Source organism: Pygocentrus nattereri, chromosome 7, assembly GCF_015220715.1.
Source record: "Pygocentrus nattereri isolate fPygNat1 chromosome 7, fPygNat1.pri, whole genome shotgun sequence".
NCBI lineage: Eukaryota > Metazoa > Chordata > Actinopteri > Characiformes > Serrasalmidae > Pygocentrus > Pygocentrus nattereri.
In genome coordinates this window covers 26,634,551-26,658,485 of record NC_051217.1, presented here as the reverse complement: position 1 = coordinate 26,658,485, position 23,935 = coordinate 26,634,551, and the positions used below count along the sequence as shown (strand labels likewise).

At 43.2% G+C, this 23,935-nt stretch overlaps 1 protein-coding gene across 2 annotated transcripts in view; it reads right to left on the bottom strand.

Annotated features, from left to right (window-relative positions):
• The window catches only part of LOC108414026 (transmembrane protein 255B), an 84,136-nt gene that overhangs the window by 55,226 nt on the left and 4,975 nt on the right, over window positions 1-23,935 (bottom strand). For both annotated transcript variants that reach the window (XM_037539761.1, XM_037539760.1), the window contains exons 2-3: window positions 22,960-23,102; window positions 15,055-15,117 (exon numbers count right to left, since the gene is read on the bottom strand). In XM_037539761.1, coding sequence (XP_037395658.1) covers window positions 15,055-15,117; window positions 22,960-23,102 — 206 coding nt within the window. The remainder of the gene's footprint in view (window positions 1-15,054; window positions 15,118-22,959; window positions 23,103-23,935) is intronic.

Below are 23,935 nucleotides of genomic sequence, written 5' to 3'. Positions count from 1 at the left end.
TCTCTCTCTCTCTCTCTCTCTCTCTCTCTCTCTCTCTCTCTCTCTCTCTCTCTCTCTCTCTCTCTCTCTCTCTCTCTCTCTCTCTCTCTCTTAGCAGCAGCCACCACAACATTTCTTTTACTCCAAAACTTGTTTTAAAAGGGAGGTAAAACTATAAGCAGTTTAATCCAGAACCTTCTGGTTTGGTTCCTGCACTGTGTGTTAAAATCAGAAGGGATTCACTCATTGATGGATTTGCTGATGTGTACGTTTGTGTTTCTTGCGCTAAACTCAGTTTTTACCATCAGGTGCAGACTGAATACTTTCCTGCTGGTCCGGATGGTTAATTAAAACTGCAGAGAGCAGATCCGTACAGTCTGTATTAATCTGTGTCTGAGGATTATAAGTAAACAGATTTGGTGAAAATCAGTTGAGTAGTAAGGAAGTCGTGGCTGATTTAATCCTGAGACTCTTCGTCTCTCAGTACAAGTGAATCTGTTCACAAGCGGGTCATGACCTCTCCAACATGGCGGACACTCAGACATATCGCCTCAGATAGAGAACAGCAGACAACGCAGCGTCTAGATGTGGACATCTATGGCAGTAGATCATTAACCACAGTGGATGCTCACACATCACACCAACACTGACCATCACACCTCCTCACTGTAGTGCAGTAACACGATGTTTACACAGCTGTACAGATGTTACACTCCTGTTATTGTTCCTATCAGTCTGTAATATTCGGTCTATAATAGTTTTATAGTATCTACTCAGACCTGCACATGAGCCGATAGTCACACTTCTCTCCACGTCTCTGTTATTCTTTACCCTTTATTCTCACTTTAACTCTTCTGTTACACCTTGCTAACAGTCTATGCTCCTGGTTTGTGTACTTGGTCAAATCAAGTGAATCTGATTCATTATTAGAGAGAGTACTTTGAATAAAAATTAGACACAGTTTATTTCAAATTAAAATAAGATAAAATAGTCAAACTGCATTGTTCATTTTACACAGCAGGCTGTTAAAATATACTCCAAATATCAGGTATATTGTTTGCTTATTAAATTGGCAAAGCATGTTAAATATGTTAGAAATTCATTTATCAGTTTGAGTGATTATCTGTGTGGAGTTGAGTGTAATGAAGGTTCCAAATGTACTGACTGTGATCTGCACTGTACTTTACATTAACCCCATACGGCTGCAATCAGACTCTCACACCCAATGTACTTCACAAACAACCTATCAGATCAGACCTGCATTTCACAGAGTATCAATACCTACAGCCATCGCTTCTGTCCTGTTAAAGGATCATTAGATCAGATTTAACATTAAGAGACTGGAACACAAATTCATTTCTAAAGGAATCAGACAGGCTTCTGGAGGTGTTCCTACACTTTCAGATGGAGCTGATAAACATTGACATAGTTATTTCTGTCTGAGTACATATTTCACCACACAGTTTACACAAAAAAAAAAAGTTTAAATTAAATTTGGTCAATATGGAGAAACATCCTGAAACACAGTTTAGTGATTGGATTGTGTTTCAGCATCAACTGCAGTGAGTTTGAGATTAATTTGATATATATATAAATGCACATTCATGTATTTTTCTTCATTTTTACACTTCAAATGATTGGAGAACCAGAACTTCTTATGTGTAAGATGTGAAGCTCTGGTTCTCTAATCTGGTCAGATCTGGACCCCAGGAATGTAGATCTGGGATCTGATCTTCCAAAACATACTTCTTCCTATGATTTAACATATCTCACATTCTCAAAACCGTAACTTTATACTAGAAGAAGAAATGTTCCCCACATCTGTCAGCATGACTCGGAACACATGGAAAGGTCTGATTTTTTAAAAGCTCTGCTGGTCAGATAGTCATGAAGCTCCGCTGGTCAGCGTTATGAAACACCACCGTCCTGCCCACGTGCTCGTCCTGCCCATGCGTTCATCCCTATCAACCATCAAATACACAGCACCAGAGCAGCTGACCACCAGAACAACAGGAGGTGCTCTTTTAACCCAGCACTTTTCGTCCCCCACCCCATCTTTGGAGGCCGGTGAGACTTTATTATTGATGAAGAATGTGTTCTGTATGGTTCTATACAGCACTATTTTGGCACCAAAAGGGTTCTGCTATAGCTACGATTTCGAATCTGTGACAGTAGAAGAACCCTTTTGGTGCTATATGGAACCAAATACTACATGTTCTCTATCAATCTGAAGAATCATATCACTATGCAAAGAAACTATAATAACTATTGATGATAAACTGGACTGGGCTGAGAACACTGATGCCCCCTAGTCTCTATTATCTGAGGCGCCTGAGGTCTTTCAACATCTGCCGAACTATGCTCAGGATCTTCTATGAGTCCGTGGTGGTGAGTGCTATCCTCTATGCTGTTGCATGCTGGGGAAGCAGGCTGAGGGTGGCAGACTCCAACAAACTCAACAAACTGATCCGCAAAGCCGGTGATGATGTTGGTGTGGAGCTGGACTTGCTGACAGCAGTGTCGGAGAGGAGGACGCTTCCTAAGCTGCAGGCCATTATGGACAATGGCTCCTACCTACTCTACGACACGGTGATGGGACACAGGAGATGTTCATTCTACTGAAATGACCACGGAGCGCCACAGGACATCATTCTTACCTGTGGCCATCAAATTCAGTATACAATAACTCAGAGGAGCAATAATTTAAACTGTTTTATACAGCATGTGTCACGGTTGGCTCCTCCCACTACTCCCCATGTGCTCCTTTGTTTTGGTCCTGTCCATGTGCGTTTTTGTTTTGGTTTTGTAACTCCTGATTGTTTGCACCTGTCCCTCGTTTTCCCCTGTGTACTTAAGCCCTGTGTTTGCCCCTTGTGTTTGCCAGTCTTTGTTTGAATCTCTGTGTTTGATGTCTCGGTCTCTGTTTGCTGTGTTCATTCTGGTTTATGTCACGTCTGCCCCCTGATCTATCTGTGTTGGCTCTATGACCCTGGACTGTCTTGATTATGACTCTGGATTTGCCCTTAATAAATCTTGCTTATCTCAGCGTATGCGTCTGCCTCCTCGCTCCGCGTTACAGCATGTCTCATATTTATTATCACAGTCACTGCCACTTTACTGTATTTGTAAGAATTTAAACTTGTACTTTTTGGTCTTAAACACAAAAAGTGTTTGTTCTTTTAAAAAACGGTTGCAACTGTAATAACTGCAATTTCCCTCTGAGATCAATAAAATATTCTGATTCTGATACCAAGGGTTCTATAAGTGTTCATCATTCTATATAGAACATTTTTTACTAAGGAACTCTTGAATGACCATTGTTTTTAGGTGGGTGATGCACAGCTCATAAGTCAATAGTGTGTGTTATTGTGTGTGTGTATACATGTTATTGTGTGTGTCTCTGTGATATAGCGTGTGTGTGTGTCTGTGTGATATTGTGTGTGTGTGTTATTGTGTTTGTGTGTGTGAATGTGTTATTGTGTATGTCTGTGTATTGTGTGTGTGTGTGCTTTGTGTCTGTGTGTGTTATTGAGTGTGTGTGTGTGTCTGTGTGATGTGTGTGTGTGTTTGTGTGATATTGTGTGTGTCTGTGAATGTGTTTGTGTGTGTGTTATTGAGTGTGTGTGTGTACGTGTTATAGTGTGTGTGTGTGTATGTGTGTGTTATTGAGTGATGAGTGTGTGTGTGTGTGTTATTGTGTGTGTCTGTGTGTTTGTTATTGAATGAGCGTGTATGTGTGTGTGTGTTATTGTGTGGCACTATTTCAGGAAGTGTGCAGAAATCTCACTTAGAAAATCTACAAAACATTAAATTTGAGCTGGTGTTAAAGGTTTTGTACAAGACTGAATTTGCTGAGTTTTAAATATTAAAATGGTTGCCATCATAATGTAATAGTGCTGAGTCTGTGAGCTCCGTCACTGTGTTACAGCTGATCTGACTCATTAAAGTCTTGGTGCATATTCCAGTCTACTGATTAAAAACTCTCCCTTAGTTTCTCTGATCACTACTTAGCGATTGTTGCCATCTGCCGCTGCCTCAAGCCTTCAGTTTTTCTCAGTGTGCCAGTGTTTGAATTCAAACCATCTCAACCTGGCCTCTCTGGCTTTATCTCCAAACTGCTCCACCTTCAGTGTCCCTCTGATCTGCTCATTTCTAATCTTGTCCAGCCTTGTCACTCCCAACAAAAATCTTCATCTTCATCTCCGCCACCTCCAGCTCAGCCTCCTGTCTTTTAGACAGAGCCACAGTCTCCAAACCATACATCATAGCAGGACGCACTACTGTCTTGTAAACCTTCCCTTTCACTCTTGCTGTACATTTCCCTCTCCATCCTTTATCAGCCTAACCTGCTGTACATCCTTTCCAGCTCTATCTCTCTGTTTAGCCAAACGATACAAGTCCTTTACTCCTTCTTTACTGTCCAGCCTCTCATACAGCTCATCATAGGCCTGAGCCTTTGCCTTTGCAACCATTCTCTTCGCTATGCGACTAGCCTCACAGTACTCCTGCCTACTTCCTTCATCTCTCTGGTTATCCCACTTTTTCTTAGCTGCCTTTTTCTTCTGAATACTCTCCTGGACTTCCTCATTCCACCACAACTTTTCTTCTTTACTCTGACCAGATGAAACACCCAACACATTCTTGCCAGTTTCTCTCACCACCTTAGCTGTAGTTTCCCAGTCCTCAGGTAGCTCCTCACTGCCCCAAAGGGCCTGTTGCAATTTTTCCCTGAACTGCCTGCAACCATCCTCGTCCTTCAGCTTCCACCATCTAATCTTTGGCTCTAGTCTTCACTCTCTTCCTCTTCTTTGTTTCTAATCTCATTCTACAGACAACCACCCTATGCTGCCTTGCTCCACTCCCTCCACTCTTGTATGTCACCTTCTTCCCTCTTCTGAAAATACATGTTCACCACAGCCATTTCCATTCTCTTTGCAAAATCTACAACCATCTGACCTTCCGCATTTCTGTCTTTCACACCATACATACCCAGCACCTCTTCATCCCCTCTTTTCCCTTCACCAACATGTCCATTGAAGTCTGCACCAATCAACAATCTCTCCTCTCTAGGGACACCATCTACCACTTCATCCATCTTACTCCAAAATTCCTCTTTCTCCTCTAACTGACAACCAACCTGTGGTGCATATGAACTGACCACATTCAAAATTACACCATCAACCTCCAACTTCAGGCTCATGATCCTGTCTGACACTCTCTTTACATCCAGAACACTTTTCCCAAGCTGTACCTTTAGGATTATCCCTACTCCATTTCTCTTCCTCTCTACACCATGATAGAACAGTTTGAATCCACCTCCAATGTTCCTGGCCTCGCTTCCTTTCCATCTGGTCTCCTGAACACACAGAATATCTACCTTCCTTCTCTCCATCATGTCTGCAAGCTCTCTGCCTTTACCAGTCTTTGTCCCTATGTTCAGAGTCCCTACTCTAACCTCCACACTCCTGCCTTTCCTTCTCTCATGTCTGCCTTCTAACCCGCCTTCCTCCTCTCCTCTTTGATGGTCTTCGACCTACAGTAGTCCAATTTCCACCGGCACCCTGCTGGTCAACAGCACTGGAGGCAGTCGTTGTTAACCTGGGCCTCGACTGATCCGGTATGGCAATCATATTTGTGATTCGCATGATAGTTTTGGTACAAGTTTTACGCTGGATGCCCTTCTTGACGCAACCCTCACCATTTATCCGGGCTTGGGACCGGCACCAGAAGTACACAAAGTACACCCCTAATGGCTAGTTTCTCAGGTTTATTACATACCAAGGCTTATTATTCAGTAACTACAGGGTATTCAATGCAAACTGGCTGAGCTATTCTTAGGCTATAGCAGTGTCTCATAAAGCTTTGGGCTGTGGTCATTTACGGGGTCAAGTTTGCAATGTTGTTTTTCTCATCTTTGTGTATCTCAGCTTTCTGAGTGAAGACTCTGTTGTCTTCACTGTAGTCATGCCTGTCGCACACTTTACAGTGTAAGTGCTGCAGTGTCTATGTGAGTCCAGTATTCTGGCTGATGATGACTGCATGCAGAACATTTAGCATGTGTTGAAATTCAGCCGCAACCAGGGTTTGTATTTTTCTGTTTTAAAATCGGCAGCAGCTGCTTTGGGGTCAACGCTCTGAGCAGCGTAATCAGTAATAATGTTTTATCAACCATTATGTTTTTCTCTGTGTTCCTGCTTTAAATCTCAAAGTGCAGCTCCTGGTGACACAATTGCAATAACAATGATCCAGAACTAGAGAGCAGAGTGAGGAAGTGCATCATGGGTCTGATGTGTTAGTTATAGTATCAGGATGTGTATATACTGTCCTCTCACGGTACCATGCAATCTGTTTGATGTAAATTAGCAAAGAAATAAACCAAAAAAGGCAACTGATGTCATCAGTCATGTGACACATGCTGCTTAAAATTTCAGCCCCAACTTAAAAACGCCTTCCAGTGTCACAGAGCTGCAGCACTCACAGCCAAACAGTCACAGTTACAGCTACTACTGATGTTTAGCTGCACTACTTAAATTTCATTACATAATTAATTCGTTTCTTACATGAATTGCATTAACAGATTTTTTGTTTTTCACTTAAAAAAAAGATGAAAACAACAAAGAAAAGTACTTACTCTCTGCAAAACAGTAACTTCTCATCAAATCCAAATCATAACATATCTGCTCCTCTGTGCTCAGACGCTGCTGTGCTTTACAATATGCACATTAAAGAAAATCTGAAAATCAGAAATCTCTCCTACAGAACTACAGCAGGGCGTCGTCAGCAGGAACCGTGTCTGAGGCAGAAAGTGAAACTTTCTTTAAAAATTTAAATACAATAAAAAATTTTCCCTAAAGCTCTGCGGCACAAAAAGCTGAGTTAGATGGGAGAGCGAACACCGCTGTGAACTCTCTCTCTCTCTCTAAACATTAGCATGATCTCACCCTGTAGTCTGGGTTCTGCTCATGTAGAACCCTGCTCTCTAAATCAAGTACTAGATTCTTTTCTACTCTGTTCTGTGGTCTGAACAGTTCATCAGGTTTTGTTCACCCGTTTCTGTCACACCTTAAATCAGCTCCATGATAAAAGTTGTTGATGTTTTCCAGACACTGATAGTCAAAATGTTTGCAATAGTATTTTTAGCTGGAACGACTGACAGCAGTTTGAGCCAAACTTGTAAAAGAGTTTGTGTTAGAACCCGGTTTCACGCGGTTCACTCCAACACAGAGGAGAGAAAACAGGCCTGGGAGCTGGAAGAGCCCCGACAACAGAACAATCAAACACAGTGTGAGTGAATACGGTGACCGGGTATCCTTTTAAGTTAAGAAGCAGTGAGGGGTCAGAACTGGAAACACTTCAAACCTCTTTTGCTTTAGAGACATGGAATCAATCCAGAACAGCCTCAATCCAATCTTTAAACTTTCTATACCACCTTCAGATTTTCTCCCAGTCAATCATTATTCTTTCATTTATGAGAAGATCTGAGACTGATCTTCTGGGTCAATAATATGGACATGAATCAACACGTGAACTAGGCAAATGCTGAACTGGCAGTTGAAATGACCACAATTCCAAGAGACCATCAGACCTAAACAATTCTTTATCGGGTATCGAGTAAATGAACTAGTTTTATTCAACCTCAATAAATACTTTGAATGAATGATTCTTGCAGAATATGTATTTTTGAGTAAAACAAGCTCAATTTTGGGCGGCGTGGTGGCGTGTCGCCTCACAGCAAGGAGGGCCTGGGTTTGATTCCCCGGCCGGGCAACCGGGGTCCTCTCTGTGTGGAGTTTGTATGTTCTCCTCGTGTCTGTGTGGGTTTCCTCCCACAGTCCAAAAACATGCAGTCAGGCCAATTGGATGTGCTAAATTGCCCTAGGTGTGAGTGTCTGTCTGTCTGCCCTGCGATGGACTGGTGACTTGTCCAGGGTGTATCCTGCCTTCCACCCGAAGACTGCTGGGATAGGCTCCAGCACCCCCCTGCGACCCTGACGGAGAAGCGGCTTAGAAAATGGATGGATGGATGGAAGCTCAATTTCCTGTCACTACATGTGATTTTTTTTTTTTGTCTGATCTGACGAGACATTTTACAGAGTAAAGTCCAGACAAAACAACCATCAAGTACACCTGTAAAAACAGCTGTTTGTTCAACCTAAAAAGCATTTCACGTGGCAACAAGCAACAGAAATTTTATTCAACTCACAATATTCCTTTGAAAGATACCGTTGTTAAATCATTACTTAGTTTGTATAAAAACAAGTCCCTCCGAGTCTGAGTCCATGGTCCTCGCCCAGAAAAGGATGGCAGGAGCTGCCCCAGGTGAGGGGAGAGGAGCTGCCCCAGGTGGAGGAGTTTAAGTATCTCGGGGTCTTGTTGACAAGTGATAGGAAGAGGGCCGCAGGCTGGGACAAGCAGCAGTAATGCGGTCACTGTACCAGACTGTAGTGGTGAAGAGGGAGCTGAGCCATAATGCAATGGTCATGATGGTCATGACCTATGGTCATGAGCTTTGGGTGATGACCATGGCAAGATGGCGCCCACCGTGGCAGACGTCTTTGCGTGCTCCTCCTGCAACCGACGCTATTTATTACTTATTTTAACTTTAGTATTTATTTTGTGTGAAGTGTGAAGCGGCCGGGATGAGGATCAGTACCTCCAAATCCGAGGCCATGGTTCTCACGTGGGAAAGGGTGGAGAGCCCTTTCTGGGTCGGGGATGAGCTCTTGCCTCAAGTGGAGGAGTTTAAGTATCTCGGGGTCTTGTTCACGAGTGATGGTACAAGGGAGCGGGAGATTGACAGGCGGATTGGTGCTGGGTCAGCAGTGATGCGGGCTCTTTACTGGTCTGTTGTGGTAAAGAAAGAGCTGAGCCATAAGGCAAGGCTCTCGATTTACTGGTCGATCTACGTTCTCACCCTCACCTATGGTCATGAGCTTTGGGTAATGACCGAAAGAACGAGATCGCGAATACAAATGGCCGAAATGAGTTTCCTCCGCAGGGTGGCTGGACTCTCCCTTAGAGATAGGGTGAGAAGTTCGGTCATCCGGGAGGGACTCGGAGTAGAGCCGCTGCTTCTTCACGTCGAGAGGAGCCAGTTGAGGTGGTTCGGGCATCTGGTTAGGATGCCTCCTGGACGCCTCCCTTGGGAGGTGTCACAGGCAAGTCCACCTGGGAGGAGACCCCGGGGAAGACCCAGGACACGCTGGCGTGACTATATCGCCCAGCTGGCCAGGGAGCTAGTGGAAGTGGCTGGGGAAAGGGAGGTCTGGGCTTCATTGCTCAGGATGCTGCCCCCGCAACCCGAACCCCGGAGAAGCGGAAGATGATGGATGGATGGATGGATGGATGGATATATATTAATCAAGAAATAACATACTAAATATAGGCTACTGATAGAGGTTTTTAAATTTACAACTGAACTCTGATTGCGGTGGGGAAGAAGGAGTTCTTTAGTCTGGCGGTCTTGCACATCATACTCCTATACCTCCGGCCTGAAGGCAGAGGTTTGAACAGTCCGTGCTGGGGGTGGGTGGGGTCTTTGATGATGGAGGCAGCCTTCCTTTGGACTCTATGGTTGTAAATGTTCTGCAGAGAGTGCAGTGGAGAATTGGTGATCTTCTCTGCAATCTTCACCACTCTCTGTAGGCATTTACGGTCCATCATGGTCAAGCTGCCGTATTACACGGTGATGCAGCTGGTCAGGAGGCTCTCAATGACGCAGTTGTAGAAGTTGCTGAGGATCAGTGAGATTTGTGTAGGATGACTGTATTGAAGGCTGAGCTGTAGTCAACAAAGAGCATCCTGATGTAGGAGTCTTTGTTTTCCAGGTGGGAGAGGGAGTCGTGAAGGGCAGCAGCGACTGCGTCCAAGGTGGATCTGTTGTGACGGTAGGCGTACTGCAGGGGGTCCAGCGTGTCCGGTATGCTGACTTGGATGTGGGCCAGCACCACCTCTCAGTGCTACTGGTCTGTAATCATTCAGGCAGGTGGGGGGGCTCTTCTTATGGATGGGGACAATGACTGTCCTTTTGTCGCAGGTGGGAACAATGCTCTGGCTGAGAGAGAGATTGAAAATGGAGGTCAGTACATTAGCCAGCTCGTTCGCACATGCTCTGAGGGCCCGCCCAGGAATCTTGTCTGGTCCTGGTGCCTTGCGGGGGTTGATCTTTCTCAGAGCTCTGCAGACCTGGCCTGTTGATACTGACAGAGGGGGGGCAGGGGTTGTGTGGGCTGTGTGTGTGTGAACCTCCCGGTGCTAGTGCTGGAGGTTTCGAAACGGGTGTAGAAGGTGTTGAGGTCGTCTGGTAGGCTGTCTGTGGAGCTGATGTTGATGGTGATAGTCCTGTAGTCTGTGATGTGTGATGTGGCCTTGCCACATCTGCCTGGAGTCAGCAGTGGAGTAGAAGCCATCCCGTTTCTTCCTGTACTGCCTCTTGGCTGCTGTGATGACTTTCCTCAGTTTGTACTTTGCAGCTTTGTATTCTGTCTCATTGCCTGATCTGTATGCAAGAGAGCGAGAGAGGGCTTCTGGTTAGGAAACCTCTTCACTTGTGTGGTGGGCACGATGTTCTCCACACACATGCTGATGTAACCAGACACATGTTCAGCATATTCCTGAATGCTGACAGAAGAGTCCTCCATAGTGGCTGCAGCTTTAAACACATCCCAGTCTGTCATAGAAAAGCAGTCCTGCAGTATGCTCTCAGTCTCCGGAGACCATACTTGAACTGTTTTGGTAACCGGATTTGTTTGTTTCAGTCTTTGTCTGTAAGCCGGGTACATGAACAAGGAGATGTGGTCTGAGAGTCCTAAGTGGGGGCGGGGTGCAGGCGTACATTACTGTACACATGATCCAGGATGTTTTTGTCAGGGGTTGGAACGTCCACGTGTTGGAAGTATTTCGGAAATACAGTCCATAAGTTGCACTGGTTGAAATCACCGGCAATGATAAACACGGCATCAGGGTGAGCCGTCTCTAATGCGCTGATGACGTCATGGAGTTTACCAAGCGCTGCCGCAGAGTTAGCCCGCGGATTTATATAAACAGTTGTTAAAAACACAGCACAGAATTCCCTTGGTAGATAATAGGGACGACATTTTAACAGCAGAAACTCCAGGTCTGGTGAGCAGTGCTTATAAACAGTCCGTATGTCTCTACACCACGCGTTGTTTACGAACACACACACACCTCCACCCTTAGCCTTACCTGAGGCTGCCGTACGATCTCCACGATGCACAGAGTGAGTCTCTAGCTGGATAGCGCAGTCCGGTACTCTGTCTGAGAGCCAGGTTTCAGTGAACATTAGAGCGCAGCACTCTCTTGTTTCCCGCTGAGATGTTATCCTAGCTCTCAGCTCGTCCAGCTTGTTCTCCAATGACCGCACGTTAGCTAGCAAGAGGCTAGGCACTGGTGGTCAGTTAGCGCGAGCCTTTAGCCTAGCATGCAGCCCTCCCCTCTTGCCTCGCTTGCGTCGCCGCCTCTGAAGCACTCTCACTTGCGGTCAGTAGGTCTGGGTGGTGGTGGTGGTGGCTGCGGGAGCGGACAATGGGTTGTAGCTCTGGCGGAATAAAGTCGCTAAATCCATGTTTGTTGTCTTTTGCGATGTCCAGCAGAGATTGTCTGTTATAGGTTAAAAGTGCCTGGCACTTGTGCACTGTAGAGAGAGGATTAATGCACAGAAAAAGAAGAAAAAGCCGGCATTCTTGAGCAGAGCGAGCAAACACGTCTGCCTCGGGGGGCGCCATGTTGCCAGGGGTGGGCTCCATGCTAGGCTGAAGGCTAGGGCTACACGACCACCGCTACCTAGCCTGCTGCTAGCTAATGTTCGCTCCCTCGAAAACAAGCTGGATGAGCTGAGGACCAGAATAACAACTCAGCGTGAGATCAGAGAGTGCTGTGTTCTTATCCTCACAGAGACCTGGCTCTCGGACAGCACGCCAGATTCGGCGATCCAGCTGGAAACGCACTCCAACCAGCGCAGGGGCCGCACAGCAGCATCGGGGAAGAACAAAGGCGGCGGTGTCTGCATCTACATGAACAACAGGTGGTGTATGGACGTAAAGTCTGTTGAAAAACATTGTTCAGACTTAGAGCTGCTGATGGTGAAGTGCAGAGCCTTTTATCTGCCTAAAGAGTTCAGCTCTGTGCACATTCTACAGACAACTCCTCAAGCAAGCACTTCCAGTGAGTAAAACTATCAAAGTGTGGAATGAAGAAACTGACTTAGTGCTTCAGGACTGCTTCGACAGTACAGACTGGGATGTGTTCAAAACTGCTGCTATGAATGAGGACTGTACTGTTGATCTAGAGGACTATGCTTCTGGGGCAATGGGCTACACATTGAATGCATTGTCCCTACAAGGAGCTGCAGAAAATACCCCAACCAGAAACCCTGGTTAAATGGTGAAGTTCAGTCCATGCTACGTGCCCGCCATGCTGCATTTCCCTCAGGCAATGCTGAAGACTACAAAAGGTCCAGATATGGCCTGCGTAGATCTATCTAAGAGGCCAAGAGTACAGGCTGAAGCTGGAGGGCTACTACACCACCACGGACTCCCGGCACATGTGGCAAGGACTACAGCACATCACCCACTACCAGCAGACGAGCAGGGTGGTTACACACCACACCACACTACCTGATGAGCTAAATGAGTTTTATGCTCGCTTCGAGGTCCTCAACCCTGGCTGACCTGACTTTACTTTTTACTACTGCTTTTTAGAGTTATTCTTATATTTTCTTTTTTATTCACTTAAGAGTATATGTGGTGAATGGAGGAACAGCAAAGTAAGAATTTCATTGTACAGTGCAACTGCCTGTTCTGCTGTGCACATGACAATAAAACTCTTGAATCTTGAAAAGAACGAGATCACGAATATAAGCAGCTGAAATGAGGGGGCTGGAGAGGAGCCAGTTGAGGTGGGTCAGGTGTCTGATTAGGAGGCTCCCCTGGACGCCTCTTGTTGGAAGTTTACCAGGCATGGCTGGTATGAAGACCTGAGGTTGTCATAGGACCCCTGGAAGGTTTATATCTCCAAGCTGGCCAGGTAGCAGCTCAGGAGAAAGTTGTGGGTGAACAGGGTCATCTGGGATTCTCTGCTCTCCCAGCTGCTTCCTCGACCTGGCTGGACTAAGCGGTTTAGTGATGGAACTAGTTTGTTTTCTTGTTTTCACATGAAGTATTTTTTCAGGTGGAACAGATCAACCATTTCTACAGTGTATGAGTTCTTCATTTTTAGCAGATGTTTGTGGGGAGATTAGATATTAGAGTTCAGTCAGGATCAAGTCATCAAATATTTTGTTGCCCTTTCCAAAACAAACATACCAGGCAAACCACCAGCCAGTTTGAAAATTGGCTTGTAGAGAAAGCAGTGAGAATGGGTGGGGTGAGCAGCTTAAAGAAGTGTGTGACAAATGATCAGCTGAGCTGTCGGCTGTTTGATATCAGCTGAGAACAGCTGGTGCTTTCGAACTGTGAGCTGAGCTTCACTGTCTGAACTGGTGCTGTGCTCAATTTTTCAAACATGGCATTTATCTTAATAGACTGATTCAAAGCACCAGAGAAAATGTGGCTCCTAACAATCACCTGGAAGAGCTGGTCAACCCCAAAACTGCCCCCATTAGATAAACAGCACTGAAAGCTTTGATCTGTGAGAGAGAGGAGAAAATCAAGCTGCTTCAGATCTGAAAACATCCACAGGTCCTTCCTCTGTGAGAAGACCACTCAGTGCTGTGGGTCTGAAAGGATGTGTAGCTGATCAAGAAGAAACTCACTGAGAAAAAGAGATGGACACATCAAACAAAGAAGCTGAACGATGGACTGACCACCCCAGAGTCCAGACCTCAACACCACTGAATGAGTTTGATTACTTCAGTGAGGCTGGAAGTGGAGGCTCCTGAGAAGAATGGAAGCTGGAATGAAGGGAGATAGGCTCACTGACCCTCACACAGCTGAGATTAGAGGGAGATGCTGAGTGTAATTTTCTGTTGAATACATTTTCTGCTGTTTTTTCTGCTGCTGTGAAATGAATAACTTGAACTTAATTAGCAGTTAGACTAGAAATTAAACACATGAAGGTCTATGACTTTTCTGCAGTACTGAGTTGTTTTTAAGTTTCACCAAATTTTTATTGCCAGTTTGTGTTCTGCCTGTATGATACACTCTTAATAAAGATGGTTATTCAAGCGTAATTAAAGGGTTAAAGGGTTCTTTGCATAATGAAATCGTTCTTCAGATTGATTAAGAACGTGCTGTAGATTCTATATAGAAATTGAATATGCCACCTAACAGGGTTCTTCTTCAATGTGAAGCATGTAACAGTAGAGGAACCCTCTTGGGTGCCATATAGAACCCTTTTCACAAAGGTTCTGTATAGAACCATGAACACAGAAAGAACCCTTTGCTTGAAGAAAAGGGTTCTTTGCATCATGAAAGGGTCCTTCAGATTGATGGAGAATGTGCTGTAGATGGTTTTTTTATTTTTAATTTTTATAGAACCTATTCAGCACCCAAAAGGGTTGTGAGGTCAAGCTTGCAACAATAGAAGAACCCCTTTAGGTGCAATATAGAACCCTTTTCTATGTAAGATGTAAAGAATTCTTTAATCATGCAAAGGGGTTCTTTCATTGTTCATGGCTCTATATAGAACCATTTTCCTTATTAAAAAACCCTTAAAAAGCCATCTTTTTTCACACTACCAAGCTGGGAATGAGATGGCAGCACATGGCGCTACTGCTGCATATCATTGGAGCTCAACACGCTCAGAGGAGGACACTAACACTCGTCTGCAGCATTAATTAATCATCTCTAATTCAAATGCTGCAATACTTCAGCAAATGTGACCCACCACCGTAACTCAGAGACTGTGTGCAGAGTTGGACATATGGTGGACCAAATGTGGTGAATAAGTAGAGAAAAGTGGATAAAAGGAGAAAAACAGGCCTTTCCACCCTGAAACCTGACACCGCAGAGCGAGAAATGAAAGGCAGATCAGGTTCGTATGAAGAAGGAATCAAGAACAGAGAGCGAAGCCAGAAGCCAAGCGTGAAGAGAGAGGAAACAACAGGACTGCGTTTACCAGCTGTTTACGGTTTTCCTCCAAGCACAGTCCCAGCACGCCCAAGAAGGAGCCAAACGCCAACTGCAAACAACAAACAGCCGAAACAAGCATGTTACAAAGCAGCTCCGCGCTGACTGCTCTGACCGTTCTGACTGCTCTGATGAGAATAAAACACTCTCTGCTTCTGCTCATCTGAATGATGAATGACAGTCGTAGCTTCAGCAGAGACCCTCATCTTCACTGAGCGGCGCAGAACTCAGAGGAACCTCAGCAGCTCCGCTGATTCTCTGAACTCTGATCTATTTATTCTCCATTGTTGTTTATGGTTTGAGTTCTGAAACATCCTCCTGCTTCAGCTGCGTCTTTTAGAGCTGAAGTTGGGGTTTAGGGTTTAGGTTGGGGTTTTAGAACTTTAGGGGATTAGGGTTTAGTATTTTTAGGCTTGAGGTTTTAGGGCGTAGGGTTTCAGGTTTAAGGCTTTTCGGGTTTAGTGGTTTTAGGGTTAAAATTTTAGTGTTTAGTGTTTTTAGGGTTAAGGTTTTAGGGTTTAGTGGCTTTAGGGTTAAGGTTTTAGGGTTTAGTGTTTTTAAAAGGGTTTTAGGGTTTTATGGCCAGGATTGTAGGGATGGATTTCCAGTTTAAAGGTTTAGGGCTAAGGTTTTAGGGTTAGGTTAGCATTTTAGGGGTTAATAGATCACGGGTTTAATGTTGAGTTAACACTCACTTATGGTTTTAAGGTTTCAGGGTTTGGGTGTTGTAAGGTAAGGTTGTAAGTTTGGTTTTAGCGCATGAGCGGTTTAACATTCAGGGTTTACTCCTCAGTGCTGGTCCTATCTGGCCTATTTAGCGCTTCTCTCTCACAAGAGAGGTTAAGAGGGTTTGTACCGATTTCCCAGCTCGACTGTGGTTAAGCGACTTGTGTTCTTCTCTGTATCTGAACGTCTCAATACTCCAGCAGAGGAAACAGATCTGTGTGATTTACAACAATGAACTCCAGCAGAAACACTTTCTGGCAAACACTCTGTAACTGACTTGGCTCGCAGACGAACCTCCAGCATGAAATGATGTATGAAGTATGAAATGATGATAGTCTGATATGATGTCTCTGAGTAGGTCTAAATTCATTTCAAATGTCAGAGTAGAGAGGACTGAGCTGAGGGGGGCTGAGAGCCGGGCTACTTTTGGAATGCTTACCCTGAAATGTGCCACTACAGAGCTGATTTGATGTATAAAGCTGTCAACATGATCTTTCTGAATTTTTAAAATCATAAATCATGCATCTGAGAAAATTACAACCAATCTGAAAATATTTAAACCTGTTTAAAGCTTAATAGACGACTTACTTATTGTATGCAGTGAAACTGAGTTCATTTCAGCAGAACCAGCACTCATTGCTAATATTGATGCTCATCAGATTAACATAATTTGACATGTTTTGAAAAGATTTTGTCATATTAATTTCAGGAACATTGTGTGCGCATCATAAACATATTGATATGCCATAGTTTATTTTCCTCTGGATGGTCAGCGTCTATGGAGAAAATCACAGGAGATCATTTATGAGTATAAATGTTCTTCTTGTTTCCATGAGAACGAATAACCTACAAACTCAATACATTAATTGCAGAAGCGTCCTGTACATGCAGACTCTGCTGTGTATGAGAGGAATTATGTGGCAGAACTACATTAAGTTGAAAGGGTTCTGTTTTCTCAGGGCGGTTCTGTAGATAGACTTACAGATGGTCAGCAGAGTTACCGTTACACTGAACCAGAGCTCCAGCCGGATTCTATAATGGTTTGTGGTTTTCAATGAATAATGAACAGCCAGAACTTCTGAGCTTAACAGACTTTTCCCACAAAAGTCATCTCTCATTAACGTACCCCTCCCCACACTGAATACTGCTCTGACACTAAATGAAACGCAATTTGAGTGATTTAGATGGAGCAGTGATGAAAACAGTCCTGAAGTTTCATGTTAGTATGATAGTAGATTTATCATAAACCCTGAGAGTCAAATCACTCAGGAACAGTCAAATTAACCTCTCAAAGTGCAGTGTGATGATGGTGATGCAGATAATGGTAACTTTTATGATGGTGATGAAGGTATTGTAACTGTGCTGATGGTGATGAAGATGATGGTAACTGATGATGGCGATGAAGATAATGGTATCTGTGATGATGGTGATGAAGGTAAGGGTAACTGTCATAATGTGATGCAGATAATGGTAACTATGATGATGGTGATGAAGATAATGGTAATTGTGTTGACGGTGATGAAGATAATGGTATGTGTGATGATGGTGATGAAGGTAATGGTAACTGTGATGATGGTGATGAAGATAATGTAACTGTGATCATAACTGTGATGATGGTGATGAAGACAATGGTAACTATGATGATGGTGATGAAGGTAATGGTAACTGTCATAATGTCATGCAGATAATGGTAACTATGATGATGGCGCTGAAGAAAATGTGATTATGGCGATTAAGGTAATGGTAACTGTGATGATGGTGATGAAGATAATGGTAGCTTTGATGATAGCGATGAAGATAATGGTAACTGTGATGATGGTGATGAAGATAATCTTAACTGTGATGATGGTGATGAAGATAATGGTAACTGTGATTATGGTGATGAAGGTAAGGGTAACTGTCATAATGTGATGCAGATAATGGTAACTATGATGATGGTGATGAAGATAATGGTAATTGTGTTGACGGTGATGAAGATAATGGTATGTGTGATGATGGTGATGAAGGTAATGGTAACTGTGATGATGGTGATGAAGATAATGTAACTGTGATCATAACTGTGATGATGGTGATGAAGACAATGGTAACTATGATGATGGTGATGAAGGTAATGGTAACTGTCATAATGTCATGCAGATAATGGTAACTATGATGATGGCGCTGAAGAAAATGTGATTATGGCGATTAAGGTAATGGTAACTGTGATGATGGTGATGAAGATAATGGTAGCTTTGATGATAGCGATGAAGATAATGGTAACTGTGATGATGGTGATGAAGATAATCTTAACTGTGATGATGGTGATGAAGATAATGGTAACTGTGATTATGGTGATATAGATTTACATTTACAGCATTTAGCAGACGCTCTTATACAGAGCGACTTACAAGAATAATAATGATAATCATTTAAGATAATGGTAACTGATGATGGTGAGGAAGATAATCTTAACTGTGATGATGGTGATGAAGATAATGGTAACTTTAATGATAGCGATAAGGATAATGGTAACTGTAATGATGGCAATAAAGATAATCTTAACTGTGATGATGGCGATGAAGATTTACATTTACAGCATTTAGCAGATGCTCTTATCCACATTGACTTACAAGATTAATAATGATAATCAGTTAAGATAATGGTAACTGTGATGATGCTGATGAAGATAATGGTAACTGTGATGATGGTGATATAGATTTACATTTACAGCATTTAGCAGACGCTCTTATCCAGAGCGACTTACAAGAATAATAATGATAATCAGTTAAGATCATGGTAACTGTGATGATGGTGATGAAGATAATGGTAACGGATGATGGTGATGAAGATAATGGTAATTGTGATGATGGCGATGACGATAATAGTAACTGTGATGACGGCAATGAAGATAATCTTAATTGTGATGATGGAGATGAAGATGTACATTTACAGCATTTAGCAGACGCTTTTATCCAGTGCGACTTACAAGAATAATAATAATCATTTAAGATAAAGATAATTGTAACTGTGATGATGGTGATGAAGATAATGGTAACTTTAATGATAGCGATAAGGATAATGGTAACTGTAATGATGGCAATAAAGATAATCTTAACTGTGATGATGGCGATGAAGATTTACATTTACAGCATTTAGCAGATGCTCTTATCCACATTGACTTACAAGATTAATAATGATAATCAGTTAAGATAATGGTAACTGTGATGATGCTGATGAAGATAATGGTAACTGTGATGATGGTGATATAGATTTACATTTACAGCATTTAGCAGACGCTCTTATCCAGAGCAACTTACAAGAATAATAATGATAATCAGTTAAGATAATGGTAACTGTGATGATGGTGATGAAGATAATGGTAACGGATGATGGTGATGAAGATAATGGTAATTGTGATGATGGCGATGACGATAATAGTAACTGTGATGACGGCAATGAAGATAATCTTAATTGTGATGATGGAGATGAAGATGTACATTTACAGCATTTAGCAGACGCTTTTATCCAGTGCGACTTACAAGAATAATAATAATCATTTAAGATAAAGATAATTGTAACTGTGATGATGGCGATGAAGATAATGGTAACTGTGATGATGATGATGATGATGAAGATATTCTTAACTGTGAGGATGGTGATGAAGATCATGGTAACTGTGATGATGGTGATGAAGATAATGGTAACTGTGAAGACAATGGTAACTGTGGTGATGGTGATGAAGATAATGGTAGCTGTGAAGATAATGGTAGATAATAATCATTTAAGATAATGGTCACTGTGATGATGGTGATGAAGATAATGGTAACTGTGATGATGGTGATGAAGATAATGGTCACTGTGTTGACGGCGATGAAGATAATGATAACTGTGTTGATGGCGATGAAGATAATGGTAACTGTGATGATGGTGGTGAAGATAATGGTAACTGTTATAATGTGATGCAGATAATGGTAACTATGATGGTGATGAAGATAATGGTATTTGTGATGATGGTGATGAAGATAATGGTAACTGATGATGGTGATGATGATCATCTTAACTGTGATGATGGTGATGCAGATAATGGTAACTGTGATGATGTGATGCAGATAATGGTAACTGTGATGATGGTGATGAAGATAATCTTAACTGGGATGATGGTGATGAAGATAATGGTAATTATGACGATGGTGATGCTGATATGATATCCACAATGATGACTGCAGTTACAACAACGATAAGTGTTATAGTGATAAAAATAATGATGATGATGGTAATAAAAATCATAGGCGCCATAGTGATGACCATAATGGTAATCAATATTACGATGTCTGTGATGGCAGCAATAAAAATAATAGTGATTATGATGAAGATGATTACATGGTGATAATGGTGGCTATGATTACAATAATAAAAATGTGATGGTTTTGAAGCTAATGGTGATTATGAAGGTGATAACCAAGGTAATGTGAGGGTGATGGTAAAGAATGGTGATTATGATGGTGATGATGTGATGGTTGTGATAATGTGATACTGATAAAGATTATGGTGATGTTAATTATAACGATAACATGAAGAAGATCCAAGAAGATCCAAGAAGGACTTGACCATTATTACATTCCTGTGGCAATCCGAGGTTTGATTACCAACTACCTTACAGGATTTCAACTCAGGTTTACATCGGCACTCTTTACCACCAACTGGCTGGACCTCCAAAAGGGGATTCCAACAGGGTGCACCATCTCCCCCATCTTGTTTATTATTGGCATGAACATTTTGCTATCCGCCGCAGAAGGCATAACCCGGGGCCCTAGACAGGAGACTAGCATTGTGCCGCCAGTGCTGCGAGCATTTATGGACGACATCACAGTAACCACTGTGACGCATGTCCAAGCAAGATGGGTGCTGGATACATTGGGCAGCGTTGCCTCATGGGCGGGGATGCTGTTCAAGGCCAGGAAGTCCAGGAGTATGGTCATCAAGAAGGGCAGAGTCACCAGCAGGTTTAGTCTCCAAGTCCAGGGTGAGGTCATCCCACCCATCGAGGGCAACCCAGTAAAATGCCTGGGAAAGTGGTTTAACGTGTCACTGACGGATGGTGCCAATGTTGCAGAGGCGGTGAAGCAGACCGAGGAGTGGCTGAAGAAGATTGACCAGTCTTCCGGGCAAGTTTAAGGTCTGGCTGTATCAATACGGCCTCTTGCCCAGGATCCTTTGGCTACTCACAGTCTACGAGTTTCCCATGACTACCATCGAGGTCATTGAGAGAAGGATCAACAAGCACCTGCAAAGGTGGCTAGGCATTCCCCCAAGCTTCTCATCAGTGGGCCTTTACATCAGGTCTGGTCAACTGCAACTCCCCTTGTCTTCAGTAGTAGAGGAGTACAAGGTGGCGAAATGCAGAGTTGCCCTAAGTCTGGGGGACTCCAACGATGACCTCATCAGACAAGATGGCATGATAACTAGGTCAGGACGCAAGTGGGCTGCCAACGCAGCTGTGGAACAGGCGGTCAGCTCCCTGAAGTTGCGGGATATAGTTGGAGCCGGTTTACGATACCCTCCCCTCCCCAGTACATCTGTACACATGGGGTCTAAGAGAGGATCCGCTTTGTAAGCTGTGCGACAAGAGGGGGACCTTGGCCCATATATTGTCTGAGTGCAAAACATCTTTAACCCAGGGGCGGTATAGATGGCGCCACGACAAATTACTCCTCTCATTGGCAGATACCATAGAGCGGGAGAGGGTTAAGAAGAGACCAGCCCACACAACCGCACAGAGAGCAATCACCTTTGTCAAGGAAGGAGTTAGACCCGCACAAACCACCAAAAACAAAAGAACTAGCATTCTCCACACTGCAAGTTCCTGGGAGATGAGGGTGGATCTTGGAAGGAGGTTGCAGTTTCCGGAAGTGGTGCAAACATCCCTCCGCCCTGATATAGTGCTGTGGTCATCCAAGGACCAGAAGATAATCCTGGTTGAATTGACAGTACCATGGGAGGAGGGCTGTGAGGAGGCCCACGAAAGGAAGGCTGCAAAGTACCTACAGCTGGCCCAAGACTGCCGCGATAGAGGCTGGCAGACATGGGTCTTCCCGGTGGAGATAGGGTGCAGAGGCTTTCCAGCCAGGTCTGCATGGAGTTTCCTTTCTGCCATAGGAATGGATGAGCACAGTAAAAAGCAAGCAGCTCGCCGGATGGGGGAGGAGGCGGAACATGCCTCATGCTGGATTTGGAGTAAGAGAGAGGAGGAAAGCTGGAAGCCGGGAGTAGATGGGCAGTGAGCTGGCCACTCACTGCTGGCCTACCAACTGGAGGGTGTCGTGGTTAGGGCCGAAACACCCAGAGAATGTTGGACACCACCTGATGACATCTGCTCCTGGCCTAAGGCTACAGCTACCTGCTAAGGTAGCTGAGGAAGGCACCTCATGTGTATCCAACAAGACAAATGATTATGATGGTGATAATGAAGATCATGGTTGTGATGACTGGTGGTGATAAAAATAATAGTAATTATAATGATGGTGATGCTGATAATGTGGTGATAAATGCAATGGCAATGACAAAGATTAAGGTGATTATTACAATGACTGCTGGCGATGAAAACTGTTATTATAGTAATGCTGATATGGTGGTTGTGATGCTGGTTTTAATTACAGTGATAAAAACTGTGATGGTGTTGAAGATAACAGTGATTATGATAGTGATAACAAAGGTAATATGATATTGATGAAGATGATGGTGATTTTGATTAGAGCGATAACATGATGGTTATTTTGACCAAGATAATTGTGATGGTGATGACTGTGTTGGTGGTAATGACAGTAATGAAATGAGAGTAAACTGTGATAATGGTATGGCTTTAATGGTGAAGTTGATGACAGACAGTAATGGTAACGTGAGTAATGATTGTGTTAATGAGCATTATAGTGATAAGGATGGTCATAGTAGTGTTGATAATTACATTTACATTTATGGCATTTGGCAGATATGACCCACAATTGGATCTTTTTTTACAATTGGATTTTTTTTTAAACAGGAATGTGAAGGTAGTGTTAGGAGTCTTGCCCAAGGACTCTTATTGGTATAGTGTAGGGTGTTTACCCAGTTGGAGATTGAACCTCAGTCTATGGTGTAGAAGGCACTTTTACCCACTACACTATCAGAACTACACATGATGAAGTTAACTTACAATAGCTCCTGAAGCGTATCCTGTGATGCTCAGGCTCTCAGTGCGAGTGCTGGTGTAGATACCCAGAGCAACAATAAGCAGGGACAGACTCAGCATGCCTGAAACCAGCTGCAGAGCCTTCCTCCTCTTCATCCTCACAGGATCTACAACATGAAATAGAGATTAGGTCATCAGTAATGTTCACTCTTACATTACCAGTCTGCTCCCTCTGTATACACCTCAATCCTGTCTGTACAGCTCAATCCAGGCTACAAATTGTCCAATCCAACATAAAAAGTTCAATCCAGTCTACATACACCTCAATACAATTCCTATACAACTCAGTCAAGCCTGTTTATTGCTCAATACAGTGTATCCAGTCTAAATATGGCACAATGAAGTCTATATATGGCACAATACTGTTTATATACATATGGCACAGTATAGTCTATAAATGGCTCAATCCATTCTCTATATGGCACAATACAATCTATATATGGCTCAAAACAGACTATATATGGCTCAATACAGACTCTCTCTCTGTCTCTCTCTCTGTCTCTCTGTCTCTCTTCTCTGTCTCTGTCTCTGTCTCTGTCTCTCACTCTCTCTCTCTTTCTCTATATGGCACAATACAATCAATATATGGCTCAATACAGACTATGGCTCAATACAGACTCTATATGGCACAATATAGTTTCTATATGGCACAAAACAGTCTATATATGGCTCAATACAGACTCTACATGGCACAATATAGTTTCTACATGGCATGATATAGCTTCTGTATGGCACAATATAGTTTCTATATGGCACAGTATAGTCTATATATGGCACAATACAGTCTATATATGGCTCAATACAGACTATATATGGCTCAATACAGACTATATGGCACAATATTGTTTATGGCATAATATAGTCTATATATGGCACAATACAGTCTATAAATGTCTCAATACAGTCGCTATATGGCACAATACAGTCTATATATGGCTCA